Source organism: Vitis vinifera, chromosome 12 (genome assembly GCF_030704535.1).
Source record: "Vitis vinifera cultivar Pinot Noir 40024 chromosome 12, ASM3070453v1".
Classification (NCBI taxonomy): domain Eukaryota; kingdom Viridiplantae; phylum Streptophyta; class Magnoliopsida; order Vitales; family Vitaceae; genus Vitis; species Vitis vinifera.
Genome location: NC_081816.1, coordinates 24,032,174 through 24,058,271, shown reverse-complemented (window position 1 = coordinate 24,058,271; position 26,098 = coordinate 24,032,174). Strand labels below are relative to the sequence as shown.

Here is a 26,098-nt window from a genome sequence, read left to right as displayed (position 1 = left end):
TTCGAATAAGGGTTCGACTCCGCTCTCCTACTTGTCAGGGAGGAGTAAAAAGACTTAATTGAAAAGTTATTGTTTTTTCTCCAACCAAACCATAATATCATTAGTGTCCAAACAAATGAAGTGATCGTACAACCTCCTAAAAAAGATGTCTAGCTCCAATTCCCCATCATGCAACTATCTAATAAACCTAGGGCCTCAATTATCACCGTCCTAGACATCAAGCACCTAAGCATCTTTTGAAGAGGTTATAGAATAAAAATTCGAAAATGAATCCTTCAAAGGCAAGTCCCCACACCATTTATCCTTCTAGAACTTCATTTTGTTCTCGAAACCAACCTTAAAGCCTGTTTCATCTTTGAAAGCCTCCTAACCATTTCTAATTGCCTTCCACACCCCCACTCCATACCCCTCTCTCACTTCTTTAGTGCACTACCCTCCTTCTTACTCATACTTACCTACAATTGCCCGTTTCCAAAGAGGATTCCTTTCTCTCACAAATCTTCAAGACCATTTTCTTGAAAGAGCCTTGTTAAACATAGAAAGGTTCTTGAAGCCTAAGCCCTTTTTTTGCTTTTCCAAGTAAACAATAGACCAATTAATCAAATGTGGCTTATTGACCAAAGTCACCCCTCCGCAAAGGAAGCTCCTTCACATTTGCTTGTACATGTAGAAGAACATCCAGACATTCTTTTTCAAGCCTAACAAAAGAACAATAACAAGTGCAAGAAAATATAATATCATCTATCACACATGTTTTTTTTCTTTTTGATGCTTGGTTGAAATTGTCTTGGTCCACAATAGCTAGAAGGAATGAGTATCCATTTTGAGAACTTCAATAAATGCAACAAAAAATGGGTAATAGAAGTGTGGATATATAAACATAAAATAAAATTTGCAATCTTTTTCCATCAAAATCACATGTGGCAAATACAACACTACATTTTTATATGACCAACCTAAAAGAATCCATCATAATAGAGTCTCTCTCTAACATTACACAAGAAAAATAGATTAAAAATAAATTGGAAGTGAAGATATCCTTTTTAAAAGCTCTCATTTTTTTTCTCTAATAATTTTTTTTTTCACTCTTATCCCTAAATATTGTTACAAAAATTCACTCTTCCGCTAACTCTTCTTTTTCTCTAATGTAATTATTATTAAGAAAGTGGAGATATGATGATTATCTCTTTTAGAAGATTAGGGAATTCAATCAAAGGTAAGACACTTTGGCAAATTGCTTGTTTCACTATTTTTTGGATTGTGTGGCAAGAGAGAAATGTTAGGATTTTTGAGAAAAATTGGAGAATGGAAGAGATGTTGTGGGATCTACTTCATTTCTACTCCTCCCTTTAGGCCTCTTGTTTCTTTGCTTGTAGGGGAGTTTCACTTAATGTTATTCAACTAAGTTCGCTTTTGGTGTGTAATTCAAAAGGGGTGGATAACATTGCAAGGAGTTGATTCCAGTTTCTAAGTTATTTTGTGTATGCCTATGTGTTTAGTTCTCCTTGTATAGTGGAGTCGTCTACTCTTACTTTGATTAAGTTTTGTATTATGTGAGAAGGATCTCTTATTGTTCGTCTTTCTTTTTTCTATAAAAATTAATCTCTATTTCTAATAAAAAAAAATTATTATTAAGAAAGTTGAAAGAATAAAAAGATATCAATGAAAAACCAGAACAATCACACCCAAAGAAAAATAGGAGTATCTGACAAGGATCCTATGCCCACGCCCATGTCATGTCATGTTGACACATGTACATTGGGTAAAATTGAAGAATCCGGGTATCATAAGTTTAAGCAATAGAAAAACTAATAGTTAAATTAGGAGTAGGTTGCTCAACAAGTGAATGCAGGAACCTTGGGTATGATCCATCAATCAAAGTAATGTTCTATAGACAACAACTTGTTCTATTTGTTTATCCATTCGTTTCTAGATGTCTGTTTTTGAAACATGTATCCTCCTTATCGTAGATGTAGGTACGTTAAAGATTTGAAGGTCTCTATTTTCTATTTCATAGTGTTTATAGTATTCCAAGCATAGTTGTGAAAGGTGTGTTTCAGGCGCGCCTAGGAGCAAGGCGGCGCGACGCAAACCGTCGGCGCCTCGCCTTACTCCAGGCGATGCCTGTTGAAGGAGGTGTGGCTTAGGCGTGCAAGGCGCTCGCATTCTGCCAGGTGCAAAGCCCTAAAAAGGTACGCTTTTTTTTTTTCTCCCCTCTCCTTTCTTCTTCTTCTTCTTCTATTCTTCTTCTATTCTTCTTCCTCCACAAACCTCGAACAAGTTGCAGAGGCAGAGTAGAGAGCCCTAATCTGGGCCCCTTTTTTTTTTTTTTTAATTGGGTCAAAACGCAGTGTTTTGAGCTGCAGCTTATTTTAAAGAAAAAGGGGCCAAAACACGTCGTTTTGGCCCACTCTCTCTTTAAAATATTTGTAGCCCAAAATGCTACATTTTGGCCCAACAAAATTAACAAAAAAAAAAAGGGCCCAACCTAGAATGGGTTTTGACCCAACAAATTTTTTTTTTGAAAAGGTCCAGCCCATATTAGGGCTTAAAAAAAAAGAGCCCAACTAGTTTTGACCCAACAAAAATTTGAAAAAAAAGGCCCAACCCAAATTAGGGCTCCCTGTCACATGCGTGTAGAAGAAGAAGAAGAAGAAGAAGAAGAGGAAGAAGCCACTGAGTAGAGGAAGAAGAGAAGAAGAAGAAAAAGCAGCAGCGTACCTTTCTAGACGTACTATATAAAATTATATATGTAAACTAGGGTGTGCCTCACTTCACTAAAGCCCGCGCCTTAGGCTTTAGAAGGACTTTGCGCCTTGAGCCTTTTAAAACTATGATTCCAAGGGTGTGAGTTAGTAAGGAGAGGTTGCTTCTTGTAATTACTACATAGCTTTTTGCTCTTGGTATTCAATTGTTTAGCTTTCATTTGTGGGAGGATTCCTCATCCTTCTCTTGTATTTCCTATTTTCTAATTCAATATATTTCGTTGTTGTTTCCTATAAAAAAAGGGAAATAGTATAGATCAACCCTATCTAGGAGGAATATCTATGTTAGCGATTAATATGGACCACTTTTATCCTTGCATGGAAAGCTTTCATGACACACCTTTTAGGCAAAGGATGATAGATTGATTTTTCAATTTTATATATCCACTCCATTATCATTTGTTTCAATTTTCAATTTTTAATTTCTATTTTTTTTTTTTTGCCTAACTCAAAAGTTGGTCGCTTATTTGTTGCGTGTGGCCTATCTTGTGGCAAGGGTTTTAAGCCTAAACAACTTTCAAGTCCACCTACCCACTCAAGAAATCCTAGATCAGTTGTTGGAGCTTGATCACTTGACTCATATGATAATGGATAGTAAAGGTAGATGCTATTGGTAGATTAAGTCTTGCTTACTGGCTATGATGGTTTGATTGGTGAAATGATTTTAAGCTGACACCTATGGACTTTCTCAAAGGTGGGCAAATAAAGCTCCTCCTCTTTTTCCACATAGAGACATCTACTTGGCCTATAATTAAGCTTTCCTCTTGACAGTTGAATATTGATTGTGAAGGGGGAGTTGAGGGGACCTTCTAGTTGTGTCTCAACCATTTGAGTATGTATAGTTTCTTTTTCATTGCTGTTAGGTTCTTTTTGGATGATTTAATATTATTTCTTGGGTGTAGCACCTGCCAGTACAATATAATTTTTTCTTTTATAACCGAGGAACCTTCAATGGCTGAGCCCTTCAGACTCTCCATAGGGACCCAAACCTTAGGGTGCTGACCATGCTCGCCACATTGGTTACAATATAATGTTTTTAATTATTATGAAGTGAAAATTCGTTCAGAACATTTTGCTTTGTATCTGTTTGATTGGATAGGATTTATCATTTACATAATATAATGTCTGTGGGTGAGTGTAGGTGTTGATGTGGGCTGCATATGCATTCATAAGAAATGAAAGAAGGTAGAGCAGGCATTTGATATATGGTAATATATGTTGGAATCTTACAGATTTTGAATTATGTGTCCAGGCATTTGCTGTTATTGCTACTTCTCCACTTAACATAGATTTATCATGTGTCTTGGAGCATGTTATTGCAGAGTTGACTGCCTTCTTGAGGAAGGTATGGAATGGATTCTTCATTTGCTGCCTAATTATTGATACTTCTTGGAAAATATTAATTTTTCAAGATTGCTTTTCTAGAGTTTCTCAACATCTGGATGAATACCATTTTGAACCTGTTTGATTATTTTGAAAATAGGCTAATCGGGCACTCAGACAAGCAACATTGGGCACACTAAATTCTCTAATTGTTGCTTATGGAGATAAAATTGGTTCATCTGCTTACGAAGTTATCATTGTGGAACTTTCGAGTCTGATAAGGTTTTTCTCTTCTTAACCTTTTGCTTGATATCATCATTTATTTATTTGTTCCTTTTCATAATTCGCACGGTTTTGCCTCTTAGGATATCTTCTGTGCCCTAATTCAAGGTGTTTTTGTATGCCAGTGATTCAGACTTGCATATGACAGCTCTTGCCCTGGAACTTTGCTGCACCTTGATGGCTGACAAGAGGGCAAGCCCAAATGTTGGTTTGGCTGTTAGAAACAAAGTTCTTCCTCAAGCATTAACATTAATCAAAAGCTCATTGCTGCAGGGCCAAGCCCTTATGGTACTTTCTAAGCTTTCTGATGGAGTTCATTTTTTGATCCAGAATGTTTGCATTTTTAGAAACTTTCTGATTGGATATTGCAGGCTTTGCAAAACTTTTTTGCTACTTTGGTCTATTCTGCAAACACAAGTTTTGATGCTTTACTGGACTCTCTCCTTTCAAGTGCTAAACCATCTCCCCAGTCTGGTGGCGTTGCAAAACAGGCTTTGTGTTCTATAGCTCAATGTGTAGCTGTTCTTTGCCTTGCTGCAGGTGATCAGAAATGTTCAACAACTGTAAAAATGCTCACAGATATTCTTAGAGATGATAGTAGCTCCAATTCGGTAAGGTTCTCATTAATGTTAGTTCTCTGTTAGTTTTGTTTATCATCCCTTTGCTATGGTAGGATACATGAAGGCAGTGTACAATGGGCTTTTCTTTTATTTGAACTCATTGTAGCATAAAATGGTAGAAGCATATAAGCTCTTTTTCATTCATCAAATGAATGTGAAATGTTCTATATACTATAAGATAATGTGTCTGTGTATCATTCCACATACATTTGTGCATTGCTCTTTATGTCTTTGTAGTTCTTTTGTGATCACATGCATAGGCAAGTAAATATATATATATAGATTTTGATAGATAAAGAAAAGAAGTATATAAAGAAAAGAGGAGACACCAAAAGCAGTGCCCTTAGAGTATATAGGGAGTATACAAGAGAAGCCAAAAGGCTCAAACCATTGGGGGAGGGATAGAAACAAAAAACATCACTTGCCCTTACTTAGAGCCTAACTAATCAATGAAAGCTTACAAGCGAAGAAGGGCTCAAATCTATAGACACCCTAACCCAAGACCAAAAGTTACATACAAAATAGTTTTTCAATCTTTGGAGTGAAAGCTCCTTATTACCAAATGCTAACATATTCCTTTCCTTCCAAACTGTCCAAAATATGTATAAGTGGGCTATTTGCCAAGCCTTTTTACAAGCTTTACTCACAAACGACCCATGCCACCCAAGAAGAGTTTCCTTCACCAACAAGAAAGAATCCAAGACACACCAAAGAGGGAGAAGAGTAGATTCCAAAGAACCCGAGTCTTTACACAATGAAGAAGAAGGTGATCCACCCATCTCTACTTCAGAGATGCATAGAAAACACCTATTTGCCAAAAAGTGCCCCCTCTTTTGAAGTTGGTCCAAAGTTAAGACTTCCCCAAGAAGCCTCCCAAGCAAAGAAAGCCATCTTAGGAGGCTCACTCGCCCTCCAAATACTACTACTAGGGAACAAAGGAGAATCTTCGGGCTCCAAGATAGAATAAAGAGACTTGACCAAAAAGGTCCCACACCTCGAAGTTGTCCAAATCACTCTATCTTCCACCTCCTTATGCACCTTAAAAGCTTGGATCTTTTACAGAAAACGCTCCACCAACTCTACCTTCCAATCATTAAATGCCCTTAGGAAAAGAGGGGTCTATCCACCCCCATCACCATTAGGGTTCCAAACATCCGACACCCAAACTTCCTTAAACGAAGAAATGGAAAATAAGGAAGGGAAGGACTCACAAAGTGACTCATCTCCACACCACTTGTCCATCCAGAATCTCATTCTCTGCCCATTATCCACTTGGTAGGCCAACCTACCACTCAAATTAATCCACTCCTTCCTAATTGCTTTCCACAATCCTACACCGTACCTCTCACTCACTACACGGGAGCGCCACCCCCTATCCTCTTCACCATACTTGTGACTGATGACTTTCTTCCAAAAAGCCTCTCTTCCATTGGGAAACTACCAATTCCACTTGCTTAAGAGAGCTATATTCATCAGAGATAGATTTCTTACACCCAAACCACTTTTCCTTTTTTCTAAGCAAACCGTGTTCCACCTAACAAGATGCGGTTTCCGCACAAGAGCTCCACCAGCCCAAAGAAAATCCTTCTGAATCTTCTCCAATCTCAACCTCACTTTTCTTGACATGCAAAAAAGGGACATGAAGTAGATAGACATGCTAGATAAAGTGCTTCGGGTTAGAGTGAGTCTTCTTCCTTTTGAGATATACCGTCTCTTCCACATTGCTAGCCTTTTTTGAAATCTCTCTTCAACGCCATCCCACACCGACACTGATTTGAAAGGGGCCCCCAAAGGCAAACCCAAATAGCAGGAGGGGAGACCACCCACTTTACACCCAACTCCAAGGCCAAGTCCTCTATATTATGCACCCTGCCCATTAGAATTAATTCGCTTTTCTCCAGATTGATTCTTAAACCTGAGCAAGCCTCAAACCACATGAGAAGCTGGCTTAGATAAGTCATCTGGCCTTGAGACGCCTCATAAAACACCAAAGTATCATCAACAAATAACAAGTGCGAGATTAGAATCTCCTCACCACTCCTACCTCTCACTCTCCAACCAAATAAGTAGCCCCCACCAATAGCCCTCCTCAATAGATAACTAAACACCTCCATGACTATCACGAACAAATAAGGGGAGAGAGGATCTCCTTGTCTCAATCCTCTTGAACTTTGGAAAAAACCAGAAGGAGATCCATTTACTAAAACAGAAAATTTCACAGTGGAGATGCACCATTCTATCCATTTAATCCATTTCTCCCCAAATCCCATCTTTTTAAGCACTGCAAATAAGAACTTCCAATTCACATGATCATACACCTTTTCTATATCCAACTTTCACAACACATCACCTTCATTGCTTTTCAACCTTGAGTCCATGGCCTCATTTGTAATCAAAACTTCGTCTAAAATCCGTCTACCCTCCACAAAGGCATTTTATGACTCCGAAATCACTTTGCCCATTACCTTTTTAAATTTATTAGCCAACACCTTGGCCAACAACTTATAAAGGCTGCCCACAAGGCTAATCGGCCTAAAATCTTTCATGTCTTTTGCACCTCCCTTCTTAGGGACAAGAACCCAGAAGGTAGCATTCAAAGACTTTACAAATCTGCCCCCCTCATGGAAGTTTCTAAAAAAACCCAAAACCCAAACCTTCACAACATCCCAACAAAAAAGCCAAAATGCCATGGTGAAGCCATTAGGACCTAGAGCTTTGTCCTTGCCTAGATTTGAGAGAGCTGCAAACACCTCTTCTTTTGAGAAAGGAAGGTCCAGCCTCTCAGCCTCACTGCTATCTAGTCCCATAAAGGTCAACCCATCAATATAGGGATGCCACCCCCCTTCTTCTGAATAGAGGTTATGAAACGGCCCAACCGCACTATCTTTTAAATCATTCTTCTCGGTATGCCAACAACCATTCACTTTCAACTTGGACAACCAATTTCTTCTACTGTGAGCATTCGCCATCCTGTGGAAGAATCTGGTGTTAGTGTCCTCCTCCTTGAACCACACTTCCCTAGACTTCTATTTCCAAGAGATTTCTTCCCTCAAAACCCAAGTCTTATAAGACTCCCTAGCCTCATTTCTGGCTTCACATTCTTCCAGATTCAGGGCTGAAAATTTCTCCTTCTTGTCCCAATACACAACCTAGCTGAGAGTTTCTCCCTTTTTAGCCTTAATGAGATTGAACACTTCTTTATTCCAAGTCTTCAAGACAACTTTTAAGGCTCTCAATTTTGCGTTTAAAACAAAGTTGAAGGTCCTAGTAAAATTAAGGCCCCGCCATCAAATCTTCACCTGATCTTTGAACCCCTCCTCCAACCACATGTTCTCAAATCTGAAAGGAGATGGTCCCCTCCTCATACCTCCTCTTTCTAGCAGAATGGGAAAGTGATCAAAAACCGATCTGGGTAAAACACCCTGCACAAACCCATTAAATAAGTTGTCTTAGTTATTTGTCACTAAACACTGGTCAAGCCTGGATTGGAATTGGTTATTTAGCCCACCCCTCCAAGTAAAAGGACCCCCTTGAAAATCATGTAATACTTTTGAAAATCTCCTCATTGTTGCAGATAACCCTCCTCCCCTACTACGTTCTCCGGGAAATCTTATCATATTAAAATCCCCACCTACACACCAAAGGTCACTCCATAAACCTCTTATTGACCCAAGGTCTTCCCAAAAGCCCCCCTCTTTCCCTTTTGCACACTGGACGATACACATCAGTAAACACCCACCAATGATAAAAATATTGGTAATCACAGATATATCGGTACTTGGATTTTATGGATATATCGATACTTGGATTTTACGTATATATCAGCGGATATTTTGATACAAAATATTGGTAAACCAAAAATTGATCAAAACTTATGAAAATGTAACAAAAAACTCTTAAAAATGAAATTAGAAGTATAATAAACATTTTAAAATTGTTTTGATGAAGAAATTGATATATGTATGATATGATTTGTGATATTAAATTTAATTATATTGTGTCGGTCGATAAGAAATGCGAATTTTGTGAGTGTACACTCATTATGAAGTTAAATTATTACGAATATACTAATTATGTGATTCAAATATATATTACTATGCTAAGTTAATTTACTTACATCTATTGAAAATATATTAATTAATTATAAAAATGTACTAATTTAAATTCAATACTATACTAATTAAAAAATGTACTAAATTAATTTATTCTCAATATGCTATTATTACACTTGAATATCAAAATAAAATAAAATAATAATTTAAAACTAAATTATTGCAAATGTACTAATTATGTGATTTAAATGTATTTATGATTTTTATTTAAAAATATTGGTACATTTTGATGCAAAATATTTTATTGAAAAATATTGATAATTTTATTTATGATTTTATATTTGTTTTATATTTAATTAGTATACAAAATAAATTATAAGATAATTAAAATTAACTTATTTATAATAATTTATTTATTTTATATTTTTACAGATTTCATTGATATATCTCTGATATATCTCTAATATATCCGATATATCTCCGAAATTTTAACGATATTTTCCTATTTAGGGCCGATATTTTGTTTGTATCGCCGATATATCCGTGATTATTGATATATCGTCAATATTTACCGATATTTACGTCAGACGATATATCTTACTTGTATATCGTATCCACCTTCTTTGATACACGATTTACCATCAATATATCCTGATATTTTCATCCTTAACACTCACACAACCCCATCCACACAGTTCTTAGAATGACATGAAATTGAGTATTCCCCTTCTTCCAAGTCAACCAACTCGAACACCCTATTATCCCAAAACAACAAAATGCCAGTAGTTGCACGCACCCCTTGAATTGACTGCACTCTAGTCTAGATGTCTTCCCACCCTAAGGCTACGGACAATCCCCATAGTCATTTCTTTAATTTTGGTTTCCTGCAAACAAACCACGTCCACCCTTTGAGATTTTATCATTGACTTAATTATCTTCCTTTTATCTCTGTCATTTACCCTTTTCACATTCTAGGATAAAATTCTTATCTTCATTTGCACCTCGACATAGAAGCCCCTTCAAAAATACCCAATCTTGTATCAACCTTAGTTTTTTTATAGATCACTGTCCACTCCAACTTCTTGGCCTCCCTAACAGATTTTAAAGACGGTGATTTCATCTTTCTAGACGCCCCATCTTGCCCCTCGTGGTCAATTCTCCCCTTCATCCTCCTCAAAAGGTACAAAATTTCCTCTTCGAAACCTTCCGTTGGTATACCAAGGCATCAATTGAACTTCGTGAGACAACTAGAGTTCCACCCTTCGTCCCACCCCTCCTCTTCTAATTGAAAATCAGTCCTCTCCATCATTGGCCTCGCAAAAACTGATCCAACTGGGACAATCGCGAGCTCAGTCGCACCATCACTGCCTCCCGATCCACAAGGAAGCTCTTTCCTACCATCGAGGACCAAAATATCTTTAGACGGTACTACCCGCAGAGGATCCCATCCCATAGCCACTGCCACTGAGCCTTCCGACCCATTGGAAGGCCCTTCTGACACCAACAAAGCTTCGTCGGGCCCCAAGAAAGGAATAGAAATAGAATCACCTCGTAACCCTGGAGAAAAAAAAGAGCGGTAGTGAGAAATGAGGTACCTAGAGGTTTCATCCATTAGCACCTCGTCGATGAGAGTCAGTTGACCAGGGAACGACGCCCCAACGTTAAAGTCTTCGTCAGCCAACAATTCTTGCTCCATCCCCGTTGCTCCCGTTATAGTCTTTGGGGGAGCCCTAGGGGAAAATAGCTGCCCAAAAAGGAACACTGGGGGATGGGCCTCTTTTAACTTGGGCCCAATAGGCCCCTTAAAGCTCTTAACCAGGCCCACACCCACAAGGCTGAATGGGTTAGAGCCCATAGCCCAGCCCGCTCCACTTGTGGGCTTTTCTTGAACCCACTCACTTGAGCCCAAAACTTCTTTTCCTTTATTCTCCACACAGCCCACTGTCCTAGACTCAGGCCCAATAAAATCTGAGTCCAAAACAGTACCCTTAGCTAGCCTACCAGCTGCACCCCTATTCCTTCTTCCATACTCAAACTGCTCCTCTGACCCCCAACTCTGAATGACATGTTGAGTCTCCCACACGCTTCCACCAGCGCATGTGCCACCCACACCTTCATCCCTAACCTCACGCCCTGCACTTTTGCAAAACTTAGACCAAGGCACTACCTTAGAAACCCATGGAGGGGTTTCCCACCAAAGATGAACCGCAAAACAAGTATGCCTGGCCACCACTTGCAATGACCCTGGCATATCCTTCCCAGTGGCTCTCACCAAGATACATGCCCATTGTAGCTGAGAAAAAAGAGCTGTTTCCTCATCTACAGCTATAAAACCCCCACAGCTCTCCCCAATCCTCTTGAAGATCCTCTGCTCCAAAAATGAAGAGGGAGTCCTACAACCCTCACCCAAACTTCCTTGGCATGGCTCCCATTACAAAAGCACCTCACTTCAGGTCCCCATCTTTGCAAATGAAACTCTCTCTCCTTAAACTGTCTCCTTAGATTATGCTTATTAGGCAAGGAAAAAAAGAGAAAGAAAAACAACCTCCCTCTAGGCCTTTTTCCGCTTCTTCCCCATAAAAGAGCCATGGTATCTTAGAAGGATTCCTCTTATAGAGGAGTACATCACCCATGCCACTTTGAATAGAGAAAAAACCAGCTGCCGCAATATTCTTGCGATGAATAGTGAAGGGGCAAGTGTTGGACTGATTATTCTTCCCTTTTACTCATGTAACATCTATTTGAAATACTCCATCCTCTCCTTCTAAGTGGGTCAAGCGTTAAGATTCTTCCTCAAATGACTCCCCTATCAAAGAAGCCCACTTTTGTTGACACCCATGGGTTCCAAACTATGCTTGTAAGGAATGATTTACTTCTTCCTTGAGCTAAGTGTAGAAATATTTGATAGAGAAATTGCCTTTCGAGTTTCCTTCCAACCCAATCTATCTTCAACATCTTGTCTTAATGAACTTGATTGTATTCTTCGAAATAAGGCCCTCACTCCTTCCAATCCCCAATCATAAAGTTGTCTATGAAAGCGGAGACTCCATCGAGCCTCCTCCCCAGTTTGCTCTCAAATTTCTGCTACCTAAGAGTTTTTAGCAACAATGACAGAGAATAACAGCAGAAAGTATTCTTCCATAGTACTTTCACCTCACTACCTATGTTTGTAGAATTTTACCCTTCTGTAATCATCCATAATGAAACAAGATCTGCTTCTAAAGGTCTACCACCCGATTTTGATAAACTTCCATAACCCCACCTTGTAGCCATCCTTCCCTACACCTGAACATCATCCTCCTTCCCTTGCCCCTAATTTTCCTTCTATGATCCATTTCCACAAAGATTCCCTTTCAATAGCGAACCTCCAACTCCATTGGCTAAGGAGAGTCTTGTTTAGAATATAAAGATTTTTTATACCAAGGCTTCCATTTTTCTTTTTAAGTGGATAGTAGACCAATTAACCAAATGTTGCTTTTTCTCTAAAGCTCCCCGCCCTAGTGGAAATCCCTTTGGATTTTCTCCAATCTTAAGCTCACCTTTTTGTGTTTGACGAACAGAGACAAAATAAATTGGCAGGCTTGAGAATGTGCTGATTAAGGTGAGTCTTCCTCCCTTAGAGAGATATTGCCTATTTCACAAAGGTGAGTTCTCTTTGAAATTCCTCCTCCACCAAATCCCACTTCGTTGATTTGTGAGGAGCTCCCAAAGGAAAACCCAAGTATTTGGTGGATAGAGTTGATAGACTCCCTACCATGCAACCCAACATTGGAGCTAGACCTTCCACATTCACAACTTCCCCTACAAGAATTAGTTAAATCTTTTCCAAATTTATTTTAAGATTGGAAATTGCCTCAAAACCATATAAAAGGCCACCTCATATGCTACAAATGATCTTGATTAGGTTCACAAAAAATTAGGATATTGTCATCAAACAGTAAAGGAGACACTTCCATTCCCTTATCGCCTCTTCCTCCCACTTTGAAGCTTGTAGCACACCTTAAATTCTGACTGAAAGCCTTCATAGCCAAAATGAAGAGATACAGGGAAAGAAGATCTTGTCTCAATCACTTGAAGCTCTAGAAAAGCAGACCCCATTGACTAGGACAAAGGATTTTGACATAGATAAGCACCATTTGATTCATTTCACCTACTCATGGCCAAAGCCCATTTTATCTAACACCACTAGCAAGAAATCCCAATTTACATTATCATATGCCTTCTCAATGTCTAGCTTGCAAACAAACCCACTATTGGAATTCTTTAGCCTTGAATCTAAGGAATCATTTGCGATGAGGGTTGCATCCAAAATTTGGCCTATCCTCCGCAAATGCATGTTAATAAACTTAAATCACTTTCCCCACAACCTTTTTTAAGACTATTATCTAGGACCTTTGCTAGGAGTTGATTTGCCCCCCAACTGAAATCTTCCATGTCCTTTTTTGCATGGCTTCTCTTCGGGACTAAAAAAAAGTTGCTTTTAAGTTTCTTTTGAAAGTGCTGTTATCGGAGAACTCTTCAACCCCCCAATTGAAACCTTTTAGGTCCTTCTCACCACCTCTCTTTAGGACTAAAAAAGAATAGCATTTTTGTTTCTTTTGAAAGAGCTGTTATCAAAGAATACCTTGAAGAAACCCATCACCTTAGATTTTGATGAATCTTGACTCATTTACTAAAATGCTATAGTGAAGCCTTTTGACTTGGGAACTTTGTCCCCACACAAACTGGATAAGGCGGTTAACACTTCCTTCTCAGTGAAAGGAACCTCTTAGGTTCTTTCATCCCTGTTTTCCAGCACTTCAAAAGTCATTCCACTAATGTTGGGCCTCCAATTCACCACTTCTGATAGTAGATTTCGGAGGGCCTTGAAGACTACCTTCTTATATCTGCATCCTCAAACAATCATTCCCCATTCACTCCAACTTTGGACATAAAATTGTTCTTCTCCATATGTTTGCCATCTTCTGAAAGAATTTGGTATTTTTATCTCTCTTTTAACCAAATTTCTCAACTTTTTAGTCCACATAGTCTGTTCTAAAGAAGCCCACTTACTGTTATCAACAGCCACTAGCCTTCTTGCCTCTAATTGTTCGGAAATAGGTTTTCTATTCTCTATTTTGAATCCCAAAAGCTGATCTGATTGAGGGCCTCAAATTTTTTAGATGTGACATTCCCAAAAACCTCTTTATTCCAAGTTTTAAATCCAGCTTGAGAGCCTTCAGCTTTGCTGCCAACATGAGACTAAAGAAGCCATTCGCACCATAACTTCTCCACCAAATCCTCATAATATCTTTGAAGTGTTTTGATTGAAGTTACATATTTTTGAAAGGAAATTTGCCCTCCATCTGGTATAATGGAACAGTGATCTGAAGTTGGTTTAGGTAAAACACTCTGCGTTAGATAAGAAAAATGATCCTCTCAATCATCCAACACTAGGAAATGATCGAGTCTTGAAGAAGACTGCAAATTCTAACCACAACACAAGGTAAAAGGTCCTCCTTTTAGGGGGAGAGTCCCTTTAGTTCAGGTCTTCTATGATCTCCGGAGAGCACCTCGTGTTGGAAGACAATCTAGGTCAGTTTCTCCTTTGCCCGGGGAATCTGACCATATTGAAATCCCCTCCTAACTCTGCCCAGAAATCCTCTCAGCCTACTAGGACATATCTATGGCCATTTATTTTATTTCAATAGCATTTTATATCAGAAAATTTGCTTTCTAAAGTTGTATAAAAATATTAAATTATTTCTTGATTCATGTATCCTTAATCACTCTGAAGTTGGGGTTGGTAAAAAATGAAGGATAGCTTCTACACTCTAATTGTCTCCTAGAGTAGGCATGAGAATTCAAAATTAGCTGGTTTTTGTAACAAGTTTTCATTTTGTCACCTCCTATAAAGAATGAACAAGTTTTCTTGTAGTGACCATTTCAGAAGAAAAACTGTCTGCTGTTTAATCACATTGGCTTAGGCTAGAAGTGAATTTCAAAAGATTCATGCCAATCTCTTGAGAGGTTCTCCAAGGTCAGATTTTGTGGTGGCCTGGACTGCAATCACAACCTCAATCTCAAAATCATGCTGGCCTTCCATTTCTGAACTGCAAGCACTATCTGTGTGCTGCTTTGCTTCAGTTTTGACTGCACTTCTGCTAGTAAGCAGAGTGAAATATTTCTGCTAGAAAATTCGTGATTAGTTATATTATTCACTTGCATGTTTTTCTTTCCACATACATTCTTTTTTTTCTCAACTGTTTTACTATTTAACATATGGAACATAGTAATATTTCTGGTGGTGTTATACATAAAATGTTTCTGGAAGACTTAGTTGCTGCAGGATCTTTCTTTTCTTTTCTGTTCTTTTTTTGGTTTTATTTTTTATAATTTTGATTGTCCAACTTAAATGAGAGTTTGAATGTTTCCTTGATTTTTGTTGCTACTACTTTTGTCATTATTTTTTAGGCTAGATTTTTGCTTCTCCAAATATTGCTTTGTATAACTGCTTTTGTCATTATTTTTTTAGGCTAAGCAACATCTTGCCTTGCTCTGCCTGGGAGAGATTGGCAGGAGGAAAGATCTAAGTTCACATGCTCATATAGAGAATATTGTTATTGAGTCCTTCCAATCTCCTTTTGAAGAGATAAAGTCTGCTGCTTCCTATGCTCTTGGAAATATCGCGGTTGGCAATCTCTCAAAGTATTTGCCATTTATCTTGGACCAGATTGATAATCAGCAGAAGAAACAATATCTCTTGCTTCATTCCTTGAAGGAGGTATATTGTTTTGAACTACAATTGATTTATGTTATCAAATGGTACTTACCTGGTTTTTTATTTATTAATTTATGGTTTTCTTCTTGCAGGTTATAGTGAGGCAATCGGTAGACAAAGCAGAGTTTCAGGATTCTAGTGTTGAGAAGATACTTAAATTACTTTTTAACCACTGTGAAAGTGAGGAAGAGGGTGTCCGCAATGTAGTAGCTGAATGTCTTGGTAAAATAGCCCTTATAGAGCCTGCAAAGCTTGTGCCCGCACTGAAGGTATCTACAAAACAGGAATTGGATATCCTTTTACTTCTTAAGTTACGGTTTGAAGGGCATCTAGTTACCATTTGTTGGCATAACTTCATTGTTTCATGTTTCTATAGGTGCGGACAGCCAGTCCAGCTGCATTCACTAGAGCAACAGTCGTCATTGCCGTAAAATATTCTATAGTTGAGCGGCCAGAGAAAATAGATGAGATCATATACCCTGAGATCTCATCATTCCTAATGCTTATTAAGGATCATGACCGGGTAAATACCAAAAGTTCTAATGCTCTGAAAAGGAAAAATGTATTTTAAAACCATTTCGGAATTTTAGAGGTTTACTTCATTGTTTCCCTCTTTTTCTGTATATGTTGGTAGATTAATGGTAGTAATTGGTTGCCGATTTATTAGTTATTCTGATTGCCATGGTTTTGCAGCATGTTAGGCGTGCAGCTGTCTTGGCCTTAAGTACAGCAGCCCACAATAAGCCCAATCTCATTAAGGGGCTTCTTCCAGAATTATTGCCTCTTCTTTATGATCAGACAATTGTTAAGGTAATTTCAGTTTTTGATGTTTTAGCAGCATATTTCAAGAACATGAAATTGGAGTCAGATATACGTATTAATGTTACGCAGTGAATTGGATTGCTCATTTATTTTGTTTGGTGGTTGTTATTGGTTGGTGATGAGTGGTTGGTGTTAGTCATGTTCCTTAATATGGAAAAAGAAAAAGAAAAAGGAAAAAAGGAAACTCATTTGATTATATTCTATGCACATCCATCCAGCTGATAAAATGGAGTATATGAAAGTTCCATGTTCTCAGTACTCAGGATGTTATATTTTCTGCTACTAAATTTATTGTTTTTATCCTTTTCCTTTTTTGCTATTCTTTTTATTGATACCAAGTGACGGTTAAATATTCTGTTTCATGTTTCTATGCAGCAAGAGTTAATTAGAACAGTCGATCTTGGTCCTTTCAAGCATATTGTGGATGATGGTCTTGAGCTGAGGAAAGCAGCTTTTGAATGTGTAGACACACTGCTAGACAGTTGTCTTGATCAAGTGAATCCTTCATCTTTCATTGTTCCCTATCTCAAATCCGGTTTGGATGGTGCGTTTTTATTTTTTTATTTTTAACAAGACCATCATTCTTTTTTACTTCACTTTATTTTTTTCACCCTTTTCCCCCCACTTTAGTTTAGTTTCATTTCAGCTGCTAAAAGTTATTTCATGTTTCTATACTTGAAGTTTAGTTTATCACTTCCTGAACTGAAATTGATTTGGCTCTTCTCAGATCATTATGATGTCAAAATGCCTTGCCATCTTATCCTTTCAAAACTTGCAGACAAGTGCCCATCCGCCGTATTGGCAGGTTAGCTTAATATCTGATTTTATTTCTACAATGTGGTGCATAATAATTTTCATTTCTCATGCAAATTATTTGAAATTTCAGTATTGGACTCATTGGTGGATCCCCTTCTGAAGACTATTAATTTTAAACCAAAGCAAGATGCTGTCAAGCAAGAAGTAGATCGTAATGAAGACATGATTCGAAGTGCTCTTCGAGCGATTGCATCCTTGAATCGCATAAGGTATTGGAAAATTCGTTATATGAACGAAACTTTCTTTTTGGTAGAATTGAACACTGCGTCATCTACTTTGTCGTGTTTTAATATATAATTATAAAAACATTTTTTTTCTAATTCTACCTGAAATAATATACTTGGCTTTAAGGATTCCTGTACTGTAGAGTTTCTTTTTGGATATTCAAACTTGGCTTGATAGATTGACCTCACATGCAATGTCTAAAATAAAAAATAAGGGCCTGTTTGGTAAATGATTTTAAAAATGGTTTTCTAAGTTACAAAAACACATTTAGCAAATTTTAAACTGAAAACAGTTTTTGAGAATTTGTTACAAAAACAGGTTGATTTTTTATAACACATTTGGGGTGTTTTCAGATGTTTCTTGCAGTGTTCTAAGAAACAATTAGAAAATGGAGAATAGGTTAGAAAACACTGCACTTAGCATGAGTGTTCATGGTGGGATGGCCAAGAAAACTGTTTTTCCGAGTTGAGTTCCCAAACAGAATTCTGTTCATAAAAACCGACATAGAAATGTTTTGAAGAGTTGTTATTGAAAATGCTTCCAAACTGGTCCTAAACCCTTTGCCATGTTTTATCTTTCTGTTCTGAATTCAATTTAATTCATTGAAGTAATTGTGTTTTTCCAGTGGAGGAGACTGCAGCCTTAAATTCAAGCACCTCATGAATGAAATCTCGAAGTCTTCAACACTCTGGGAGAAGTACCATTCCATTCGGAACGAGTAATGAACAGAACATGCCAAACCCCTGGCCTTCATGACACTGTAACAAAAATTTTCCCAGAAAGAATGAGGATGAGCAGTATATCTTTCCTGTTGATGCCTGCCAGTTAAGTTTATCAGTGGAAGATAAAAATGGTAAAAAAAAAAAAAAATCTTATTGCCCCATAATACATGTAGAGGGTAATTAGAAACTGAACTGTTGGTTAAAGAAGCTTAATGGTAAAGGGAACTTGAAGACCATGATTTATCTCATAGGAAAATAGAGAGTACTGGGTTCCCTTGTATAGGGTTAGATCTTCTGCATTTTTTCTTTCTACTCATTTTTCCTGTTTATCGGTTTCCGGACCTCTGGTGACATTTATTCAATCTCAAATTAGGGTTCCTTATGTGTTCTTGTTGAATCCCTCTTTTTCTTGATTGGGATATGGATGAACATTATTTTCCAGTTTTGGAATGGGAGAAGCGGTCTGAATATAAAGCTGACTATATGATTATTTCTGTTGATGATGAATATTGTATAGATGTGATGTTGGTTTTTTGATAAATGCATTTCTGGACTTGATTTTCCCTCTTTTAGTCTGAATAATCATTGCTCAGGTGAGTTCAGATTAGGGTTGGAAAAAGGCAAAGGGCAAGGGCCAAAAGGCAAGAGGGTGGGTTCTCCAGTTCTGGCTAGAGGATGGGACGTGGAAAAAGAGGTAAGGCCTTTGTTTGTTTTAACAGAAAATGAAGGAAAGTATGGTTGGTTTGGAAACTATTTTTAAAAAGTTATTGTTTTTCAACTTCCAAAGCATGTTTGGTAATTTTTGGATTTAAAACAGTTTTTTGAGCATTTGTTATGAAATGATTTTTTAGAACAAATTTGAAGTGTTTTTTGTAGAGTGTTCTGAGAAACAAATGGGAATATGGAGAAGGGAAAACTGAGAAAACTGTTTTAGGAATTGAGTTTTCAACAGCATAAGCAATGAAATTATTAAAGTTAATCAATGTATATATATAAAAAATATTTTTACTGAGCATTCAAATTTAACCCTACACATCTAAAACTCATATGGGTATAGTATAAAACTTTTCATTATTATTATTATTATTTTGATTAGTAAGTTAGAATTGTATTAAACCAGAGGCAAAAAACCACATTGCATATAGGGAGTATACAAGGCAGTAAAGGCCTCACAAGCAAAAAGGAACGCCAAAAGAGCCTCATCGTCCTTCAAGTGGATGCTAACCACTCCAAAAAGCCTATAAGGGAAATAAACTCTTTGGTGGTGTTTGTTTTTTTGGCTTTTTGCTGAAAACCATTTAATTTTAGAATTTAGGTTGTTTTTTTTTTTACTTTTTCATGACTTATTATAAACTTTTTACTAAATAAAAAAAGCCAAAATATTTAGTTTTTTCTAAATAGAAAAAATAACACAATAGTTTTTTTTACTTTTTAATACTTAATAGAAATAAAATACTACAAAAACAAACAACCTAATATTTAATACTATTAAGTATTAAGGTTTCATTTAGAATTAAGTAAAAAAACAAACACCACCTTCTCCAATATACAATCTAGCCCAGCTTCATAAATTACAAACAAAAGAATTCTTGAGTTTTTGAATATCTAATACCCCTCCCCTCCTAAAGGCTAATATATTCCTCTCATTCCAAACCGTACAAAAAATACACAACGGGATGGATTTTCATATCTTTTTCCTTTTCTTCCCCACAAATGGGCCCCTCCAGCAAGTTAAGACCTCTACAGTTTCTGGAAAGGCCCACTGAACACCTAATAACCCAAAGACAATATCCCACAAGATTCTGACCACTATACAGTGTATAAGAATGTGATTTATAGTTTCTTCTTCACATCCGCACAAAAAATAATAATTAGGGGGCTGCCATCCTCTTTTCTAGAGCATGTCTAGAGTAAGCACCTTTCCCCACGTAGCCTCTCAAGCAAAGAACGTCACTTTGGTTGGAACTCTATCCACCCAAATATAACTTGTCGGAAATGCGATGTCATTGGGGTTGACCAACAAGCTGTACACTTCCTTAACCCTAAACTGTCCGTTTCTTCCTCCCTTCCAACAAACCGAGTCTTCCTCCAAGGAGGGCCTCAAACCATGGAGCAAGTTTCTTACCATATCCAACTCCCAATCATTAAAATCCCTAAAAAATCTTAGATTCCAGCCTCCTTGTCCAAAATTCTAGTCCCACATCTCCTCCACCGTAGCATTCCTATGAACAACCATTGCAAAGAGATGAGGGAAGTTTTGGGACAACACTGTACCAGTGCACTATACATCAATCCAGAATATGATTTTGGTGCCCTTCCCAGCTATGAGCACCATATTATCCCAACACCATTCAGTTTCCTTCAAGATCTCCTTTCAAACCCCTATTTCGAACGCCCCATTAGTCTTCTTTGTCCTCCAACCAAGCCCCTCTTGCCCATATTTCGCCATGATCACTTGTTTCCAAAGATTGTCTTTATCATAAGCAAACCTCAAAATCCATTTACCAAGCAAGGCTTTGTTTAAAAAGGCTAGCTTCCTTAAGCCTAACCCACCCTTATCCTTATCCGCACAAATCACCTCCCAATTAACTAGATGAACTTTCCTCTCCAAATTTCCCCATTCCCAAAGAAAATCTCTTTGCACTTTTTCTAACCTTCTAACAACAATCTTGGGCATCCGGAAAAGAGACATTTGATAGATTGACATGCTAGCCAATGTGCTCTTTATGAGAGTGATTCTCCCACCTTTGGAAATATACTGTTGTTTCCAAAGCGCAAGTCTCCTCCTCACTCTCTCTTCCACCCCATCCCACACAGAATGAGCCTTATTTGGAGCCCCTAAAGGTAGACCCATATACTGAGAAGGCAAGGAGCCCACCCTGCACCTTAACTCTACTGCCAACTCATCAATCTCATCCACCTCACCAACTGGGATGATTTCACTTTTGGCCAAATTGATCCTTAGACTTGAAGCAGTTTCAAACTAGAATAAGATCCAACTTAAGTGAGTTAGGTGCTCTTTATTAGCCTCACAAAACACAACTGTATCATCAGCAAAGAATAAATGGGAGATGTTCAGAGTGGGCCTTCTACCTCCTCGGATACTACACCCTGAGAGGAATCCCTTAGCAACAACCCTTCTAATAAGCGCATCCAGCACTTCCATCCCAAAAACAAAGAGGTAAGGAGATAGGGGATCTCCTTGGCAAAACCCCTTAGCACTTGGGAAAAAGTCAGCTGGTACCCCATTAACCAAGACTGAAAATTTGGCTGAAGATAAACAACTCCACATCCATCCCAACCACTTTGAGCAAAATCCCATTTTTTGTAAAGCCCTCAACAAAAACTGCCAGTTCATGCTATCATACGCTTTCTCAATGTCCAATTTGCAAATGAGCCATTTCTCTTTTCTTTTCTGCCACGAGTCTATCACTTCATTTGCAATTAAGGAAGCATCAAGAATCTATCTTCCCAAAACAAAGGCATTATGGGCTAGGGAGACCACTTTTCCAACCACTTTCTTGAGCCTATTAGCTAACACTTTAGCCAATAATTTATACAGCCCCCCAATAGGCTAATGGGTCTAAAGTCCCCAAGGTCCTCAACCCCACCTTTCTTAGGAATCAGAACAAGGAATGTGTTATTGAGACTCTTGAGAAAGAAGCTTTGCTCATGGAACTCCTTAAACATTTCCAAGATTTCTTCTTTAACGAAGTCCCAACAGCTTTGCCAAAATGCCACAGTAAAGCCATCCGGCCCAAGGGCTTTGTCTATATTCATCTCTATCAAAGCCGAATGAACCTCAGCCTCAGAAAAAGGAATCTCCAGATTCTCCGCTTCTTGCTAGCTGATTTGATCTAATTGTAGCCTCCCAATATCCGCCTTCCAACCCGAATCTTCTAAAAGCATCTGCTGGTAGGCATTAGCAATCCCTTCCCTCACTTCCTGCTTCTTTGAAAGCCACACCCCATTAATCTTAATTTTGTCTAGGGAGTTATTTCTACGATGGACATTTGCCATACGATGGAAAAAGGCCGTATTTCTATCCCATTCCCTTAGCCAGATCTCCCTTGAGAGTTGTCTCTAGTGGGTTTCTTCCAAAAACACCCACTTCTTATAACTTTCCTTTGCTTCATTTTTTAATTCTGTTTCCTTCACTGTCTGACTTCTCTCACTTTCCACCCGGTCCAAGAATTCCACTTGTTGCAGAGCTGAAGCTTTATTGTACTCCAACCTCCCAAACACCTCTTTATTCCAAACTTTTAATTTATGTTTAATTTCCTTCATCTTTGTAGCCAATCTAAAGCTAGCACTGCCTCTAACCTTAATTCCCCTCCACCAACTTCGAATAAGATCTTTAAAGCCCTTAAACTTAAGCCACATATTTTCAAACCTAAAGAGAGAGGGTCCTCTTCTTATCCCTCCACCCTCTAGAAGGACAGGAAAGTGATTAGAGATAGGGTGAGGCAGTCTGTTTTGGAGGACACCACTGAATTGATCTAACCAACTAGGAGACACAAGAAACCTGTCCAGTCTAGCTCAAGACTAATTGTTAAGCCCCCCATTCCAAGTAAACACTCCCCCTTGTAGTGGAAGATCCACCAACCCTAACTCATCGATAATTTGAGCAAATCTCCTCATCGCTGAATTTATTCTTCCTTGTCTGCTCATTTCTCTTTGGAAGAGGGTGATATTAAAGTCACCCCCTAAGCACCAAGGTTCTTCCCAAATTCCTCTAATCGCCCCAATCTCTTCCTACAAGCATTCCCTTTCCTCTTTGGTGAACGACCCATAGACTCTCGTGAACACTCAGACAACCTTGTCTTCCATATTCCTGAATCTGCAAGATAAGGAGAATTGACCCTCCTCCCAATCCAAAATTTCCAAAGACCTTTTGTCCCAAACAAATCAAGATACCTCCCGTAGCCCCATCCGCATCCAATGCCCTCCAATCTAAGAATCTCCTCGAGCCTAAGCTTCTCACCATACCCTCTGACATTGGTTGAATTTTTGTCTCTTGAATACAAAGTAAATCAACCTTTTGGTTCATTATGAAAGTCTTGATAATTTTCCTTTTGGAGCTATCATTTGCTCCCCTCACATTCCAACTTAACAACTTTAGCTTCATTGGGCTACTACAATCTGACTCCTTTTGCCCAGTGAAGGGCCTTTCTACTTATTCCTTCCCCCATAATTGACTGAGCACTCCAACCTCTTTAACTCCCTTTCGAATTTTGACTTTTCCACCAACTCTTTGCTATGAATCCTCTCCCGTCTCTTTCTAATTTTGATAAAAAAAAACTCAGAATTTCTTTTTCCAAACCCTCTGTCGAGAAACCTAAAAAGTGGCTGAACTTTGCCAGAATACTTTCCTCCCATCTAAACTCCTTCTCGTTTCTAAAATCTTGAGGCTCGGACATAGCTGAATCCCACTCCCCACCCTTAACCTTGTTATTGACGCTATTAATTTATACCAAGTCCCAACAACCATTGCCCTCTTCTTCGGGCCCATCATCAGCTGTTAATCGCATTTGATTCTCCATCCAGATTTCCTCCCCTAAAGCCCCAAAATGATCGTAATGCTCCCCATTCGGAGCCCGATCAAAAGGAAAAGAAGTAAGATGAGAAGACCTATAGACCCTATTTTCCGCCGTATTTAGAACAGACCCATACCTCAAGGCTTCCTCAACAAGAGCCCTGTCTATCTTTGAGTGAATAACTTTCGATTGTTGCTTCCTCAGATTCTCTGTTTCTTAGGAAACGAGAGGCTCTGCCACTGAGAAACACTTTCTTCTGGTTATTTTGCAATCCAGAAGCCAGGCCTTCTCCTGAGGGCCTCTGTCTAAGGCCTGGGTCGTGGACTTATTTGGGCTGACCCCATCCAAATCAACTAGCCCAATTGGCGTTGGGCTGTTCACATCTGCAGCCCACCACTTGGTCGACGACCCAGCCTTTGCCCCAGTAGCGTCAGCCGTAGCTCCTTTTAGCTTTAGGCCATTTGAAGGACATTGCATGGAAGGCCCACCAACCCTCTTCAATTCTTTTGAGCCTATGATCGGGCTTGACGATGGAGGCCCAAACACCAATGCATCAAAGGAGGCCCGAGTCGTCGATCCTTAGGCCCAGTTTGCGGTCACCTCTTGGCCCAACCCACTCTTCTGCACACCCATCCCATCAACTGGCAGAAACAACGCCTCAAGCCGCGCAGTTCTTGACTCTTCCTCTACGCGCGAACCAGCGCGTGAGGAGTCATCACCCCTAACCTCACCACTTTTTTCGTCAGGTCGTTTCACGACTGTCCACCATGGCCTTCCTCAAAGACGGTTTGAGCTCCCACCGAAGTCCAAGGGAGTAAACGTCCTCTTCAACTCCAATCTCCAGCACACTCGGCAAGGATTCTCCATTCGTCTTTACCAAGATCCGAGCCCATTGAAGCTCCTCCAACTTCTCCGTCTGAGGGTCGATTGCAATGAAGCCACCACACTCTTCCCCCACTTTTCTCAAAATGGTTGGGTCCCACAACGAAATTGGGAGCCCAACAATTTTAACCTAGGCTTCATTTCTTATCTCCTCCCCTTCTCGATAGCCGGTCCTAGGGCTCTAGTGCTCCAGTCCCAAATGGAGCCCTCCCATCGAACGCTTCCTTAAAGAGAGAACGCGTTTGGCTTCATCCAAAAATTCAAACTCCAACAAAACCCTATTCTTCTCCAATCTTGCCAGCACTAATTTTCCTTTTAACCCCCAAGAATTTGCCAATAACCTCCCCAGCTTATCCAAATCCTCTCCTCCAACTGACCTAGGGTTCCAACTCCCAACAATACAATGTTCCAATTTCCGTAAGTTTCTGTGGGTTTCCTCTCTTCGTACTTCCACTCTGACTGAGTTTCTATCACTACCTCTCGGTCTCTTCACCACTTCTGCATACGATCTCTTCAACGCAGGTTTCCCCAAATCCCTTTCTTCTTGCTTGTTTTCTTTTCTGCCGATAGATTCTCCCATTAGTTTCATCATTCATATCCATAAATGCTAAGTTTGGTTGATGGGTTAGAATACAATAAGATACGTATATCATAAGATATCATATATAATTGTATGGAAAATATATATTCTAAGATATGATTTTCAATGGGATATGATATTTTTAAATATTAAATCTAATGAACATGATACTTTAATGTAGATTATATTATCCATGAAATAAGTAATAAGATAACTTATTCTATTCCATTATTAATCAAACATGAAAAAATATATTGATTGGACGAACAATGGGCTATATTATCCTATTTCTTATCCAATATCGTATTGTATCAGGTAGAATGCAACTTAGGTGGGCTAACCCCATCCAACTTGAAACCAACCTGACATTTGGGCTAGCTTGGGCAATCATTTTCAATATTCAGGTTGAGCTTGGATTAGGTTTTTTCAACCCAATTTCAATTTGGGTTGGGCTTAAGGTAAGGTTCAAACAACCTGAGCCCAATCCGAACTTAATTTAATATTTTTATAATATTTATAATACATCTTATTTTACCAATAATATTTATTTTCCTTTTCTATTTTTAAGAAAAAAAAAGATCAAATTATATTATATCATATGTTTTTCATTATTTTTAGAAAATATATAAATTTATATTTATTCTTTTAAAAAAAAATAAAATTGTCCTATTTATTATTTAAAATTTCATATAAATACATTAAAATAATATCA

General features: G+C 38.4%; 1 protein-coding gene across 3 annotated transcripts in view; it reads left to right on the top strand.

Annotated features, from left to right (window-relative positions):
* The window catches only part of LOC100852578 (cullin-associated NEDD8-dissociated protein 1), a 44,029-nt gene extending 25,142 nt beyond the window's left edge, over positions 1–18,887 (top strand). For all 3 annotated transcript variants that reach the window (XM_010659609.3, XM_059741212.1, XM_003633370.4), the window contains exons 19-30: positions 4,018–4,110; positions 4,249–4,370; positions 4,496–4,658; positions 4,742–4,981; positions 15,557–15,805; positions 15,895–16,071; positions 16,179–16,325; positions 16,496–16,612; positions 17,000–17,168; positions 17,352–17,429; positions 17,511–17,649; positions 18,291–18,887. In XM_010659609.3, the coding sequence (XP_010657911.1) occupies positions 4,018–4,110; positions 4,249–4,370; positions 4,496–4,658; positions 4,742–4,981; positions 15,557–15,805; positions 15,895–16,071; positions 16,179–16,325; positions 16,496–16,612; positions 17,000–17,168; positions 17,352–17,429; positions 17,511–17,649; positions 18,291–18,387 (1,791 nt within the window). In that variant the 3' untranslated portion in view covers positions 18,388–18,887. The remainder of the gene's footprint in view (positions 1–4,017; positions 4,111–4,248; positions 4,371–4,495; positions 4,659–4,741; positions 4,982–15,556; positions 15,806–15,894; positions 16,072–16,178; positions 16,326–16,495; positions 16,613–16,999; positions 17,169–17,351; positions 17,430–17,510; positions 17,650–18,290) is intronic.
* The last annotated feature ends 7,211 nt before the right edge of the window (positions 18,888–26,098 follow it).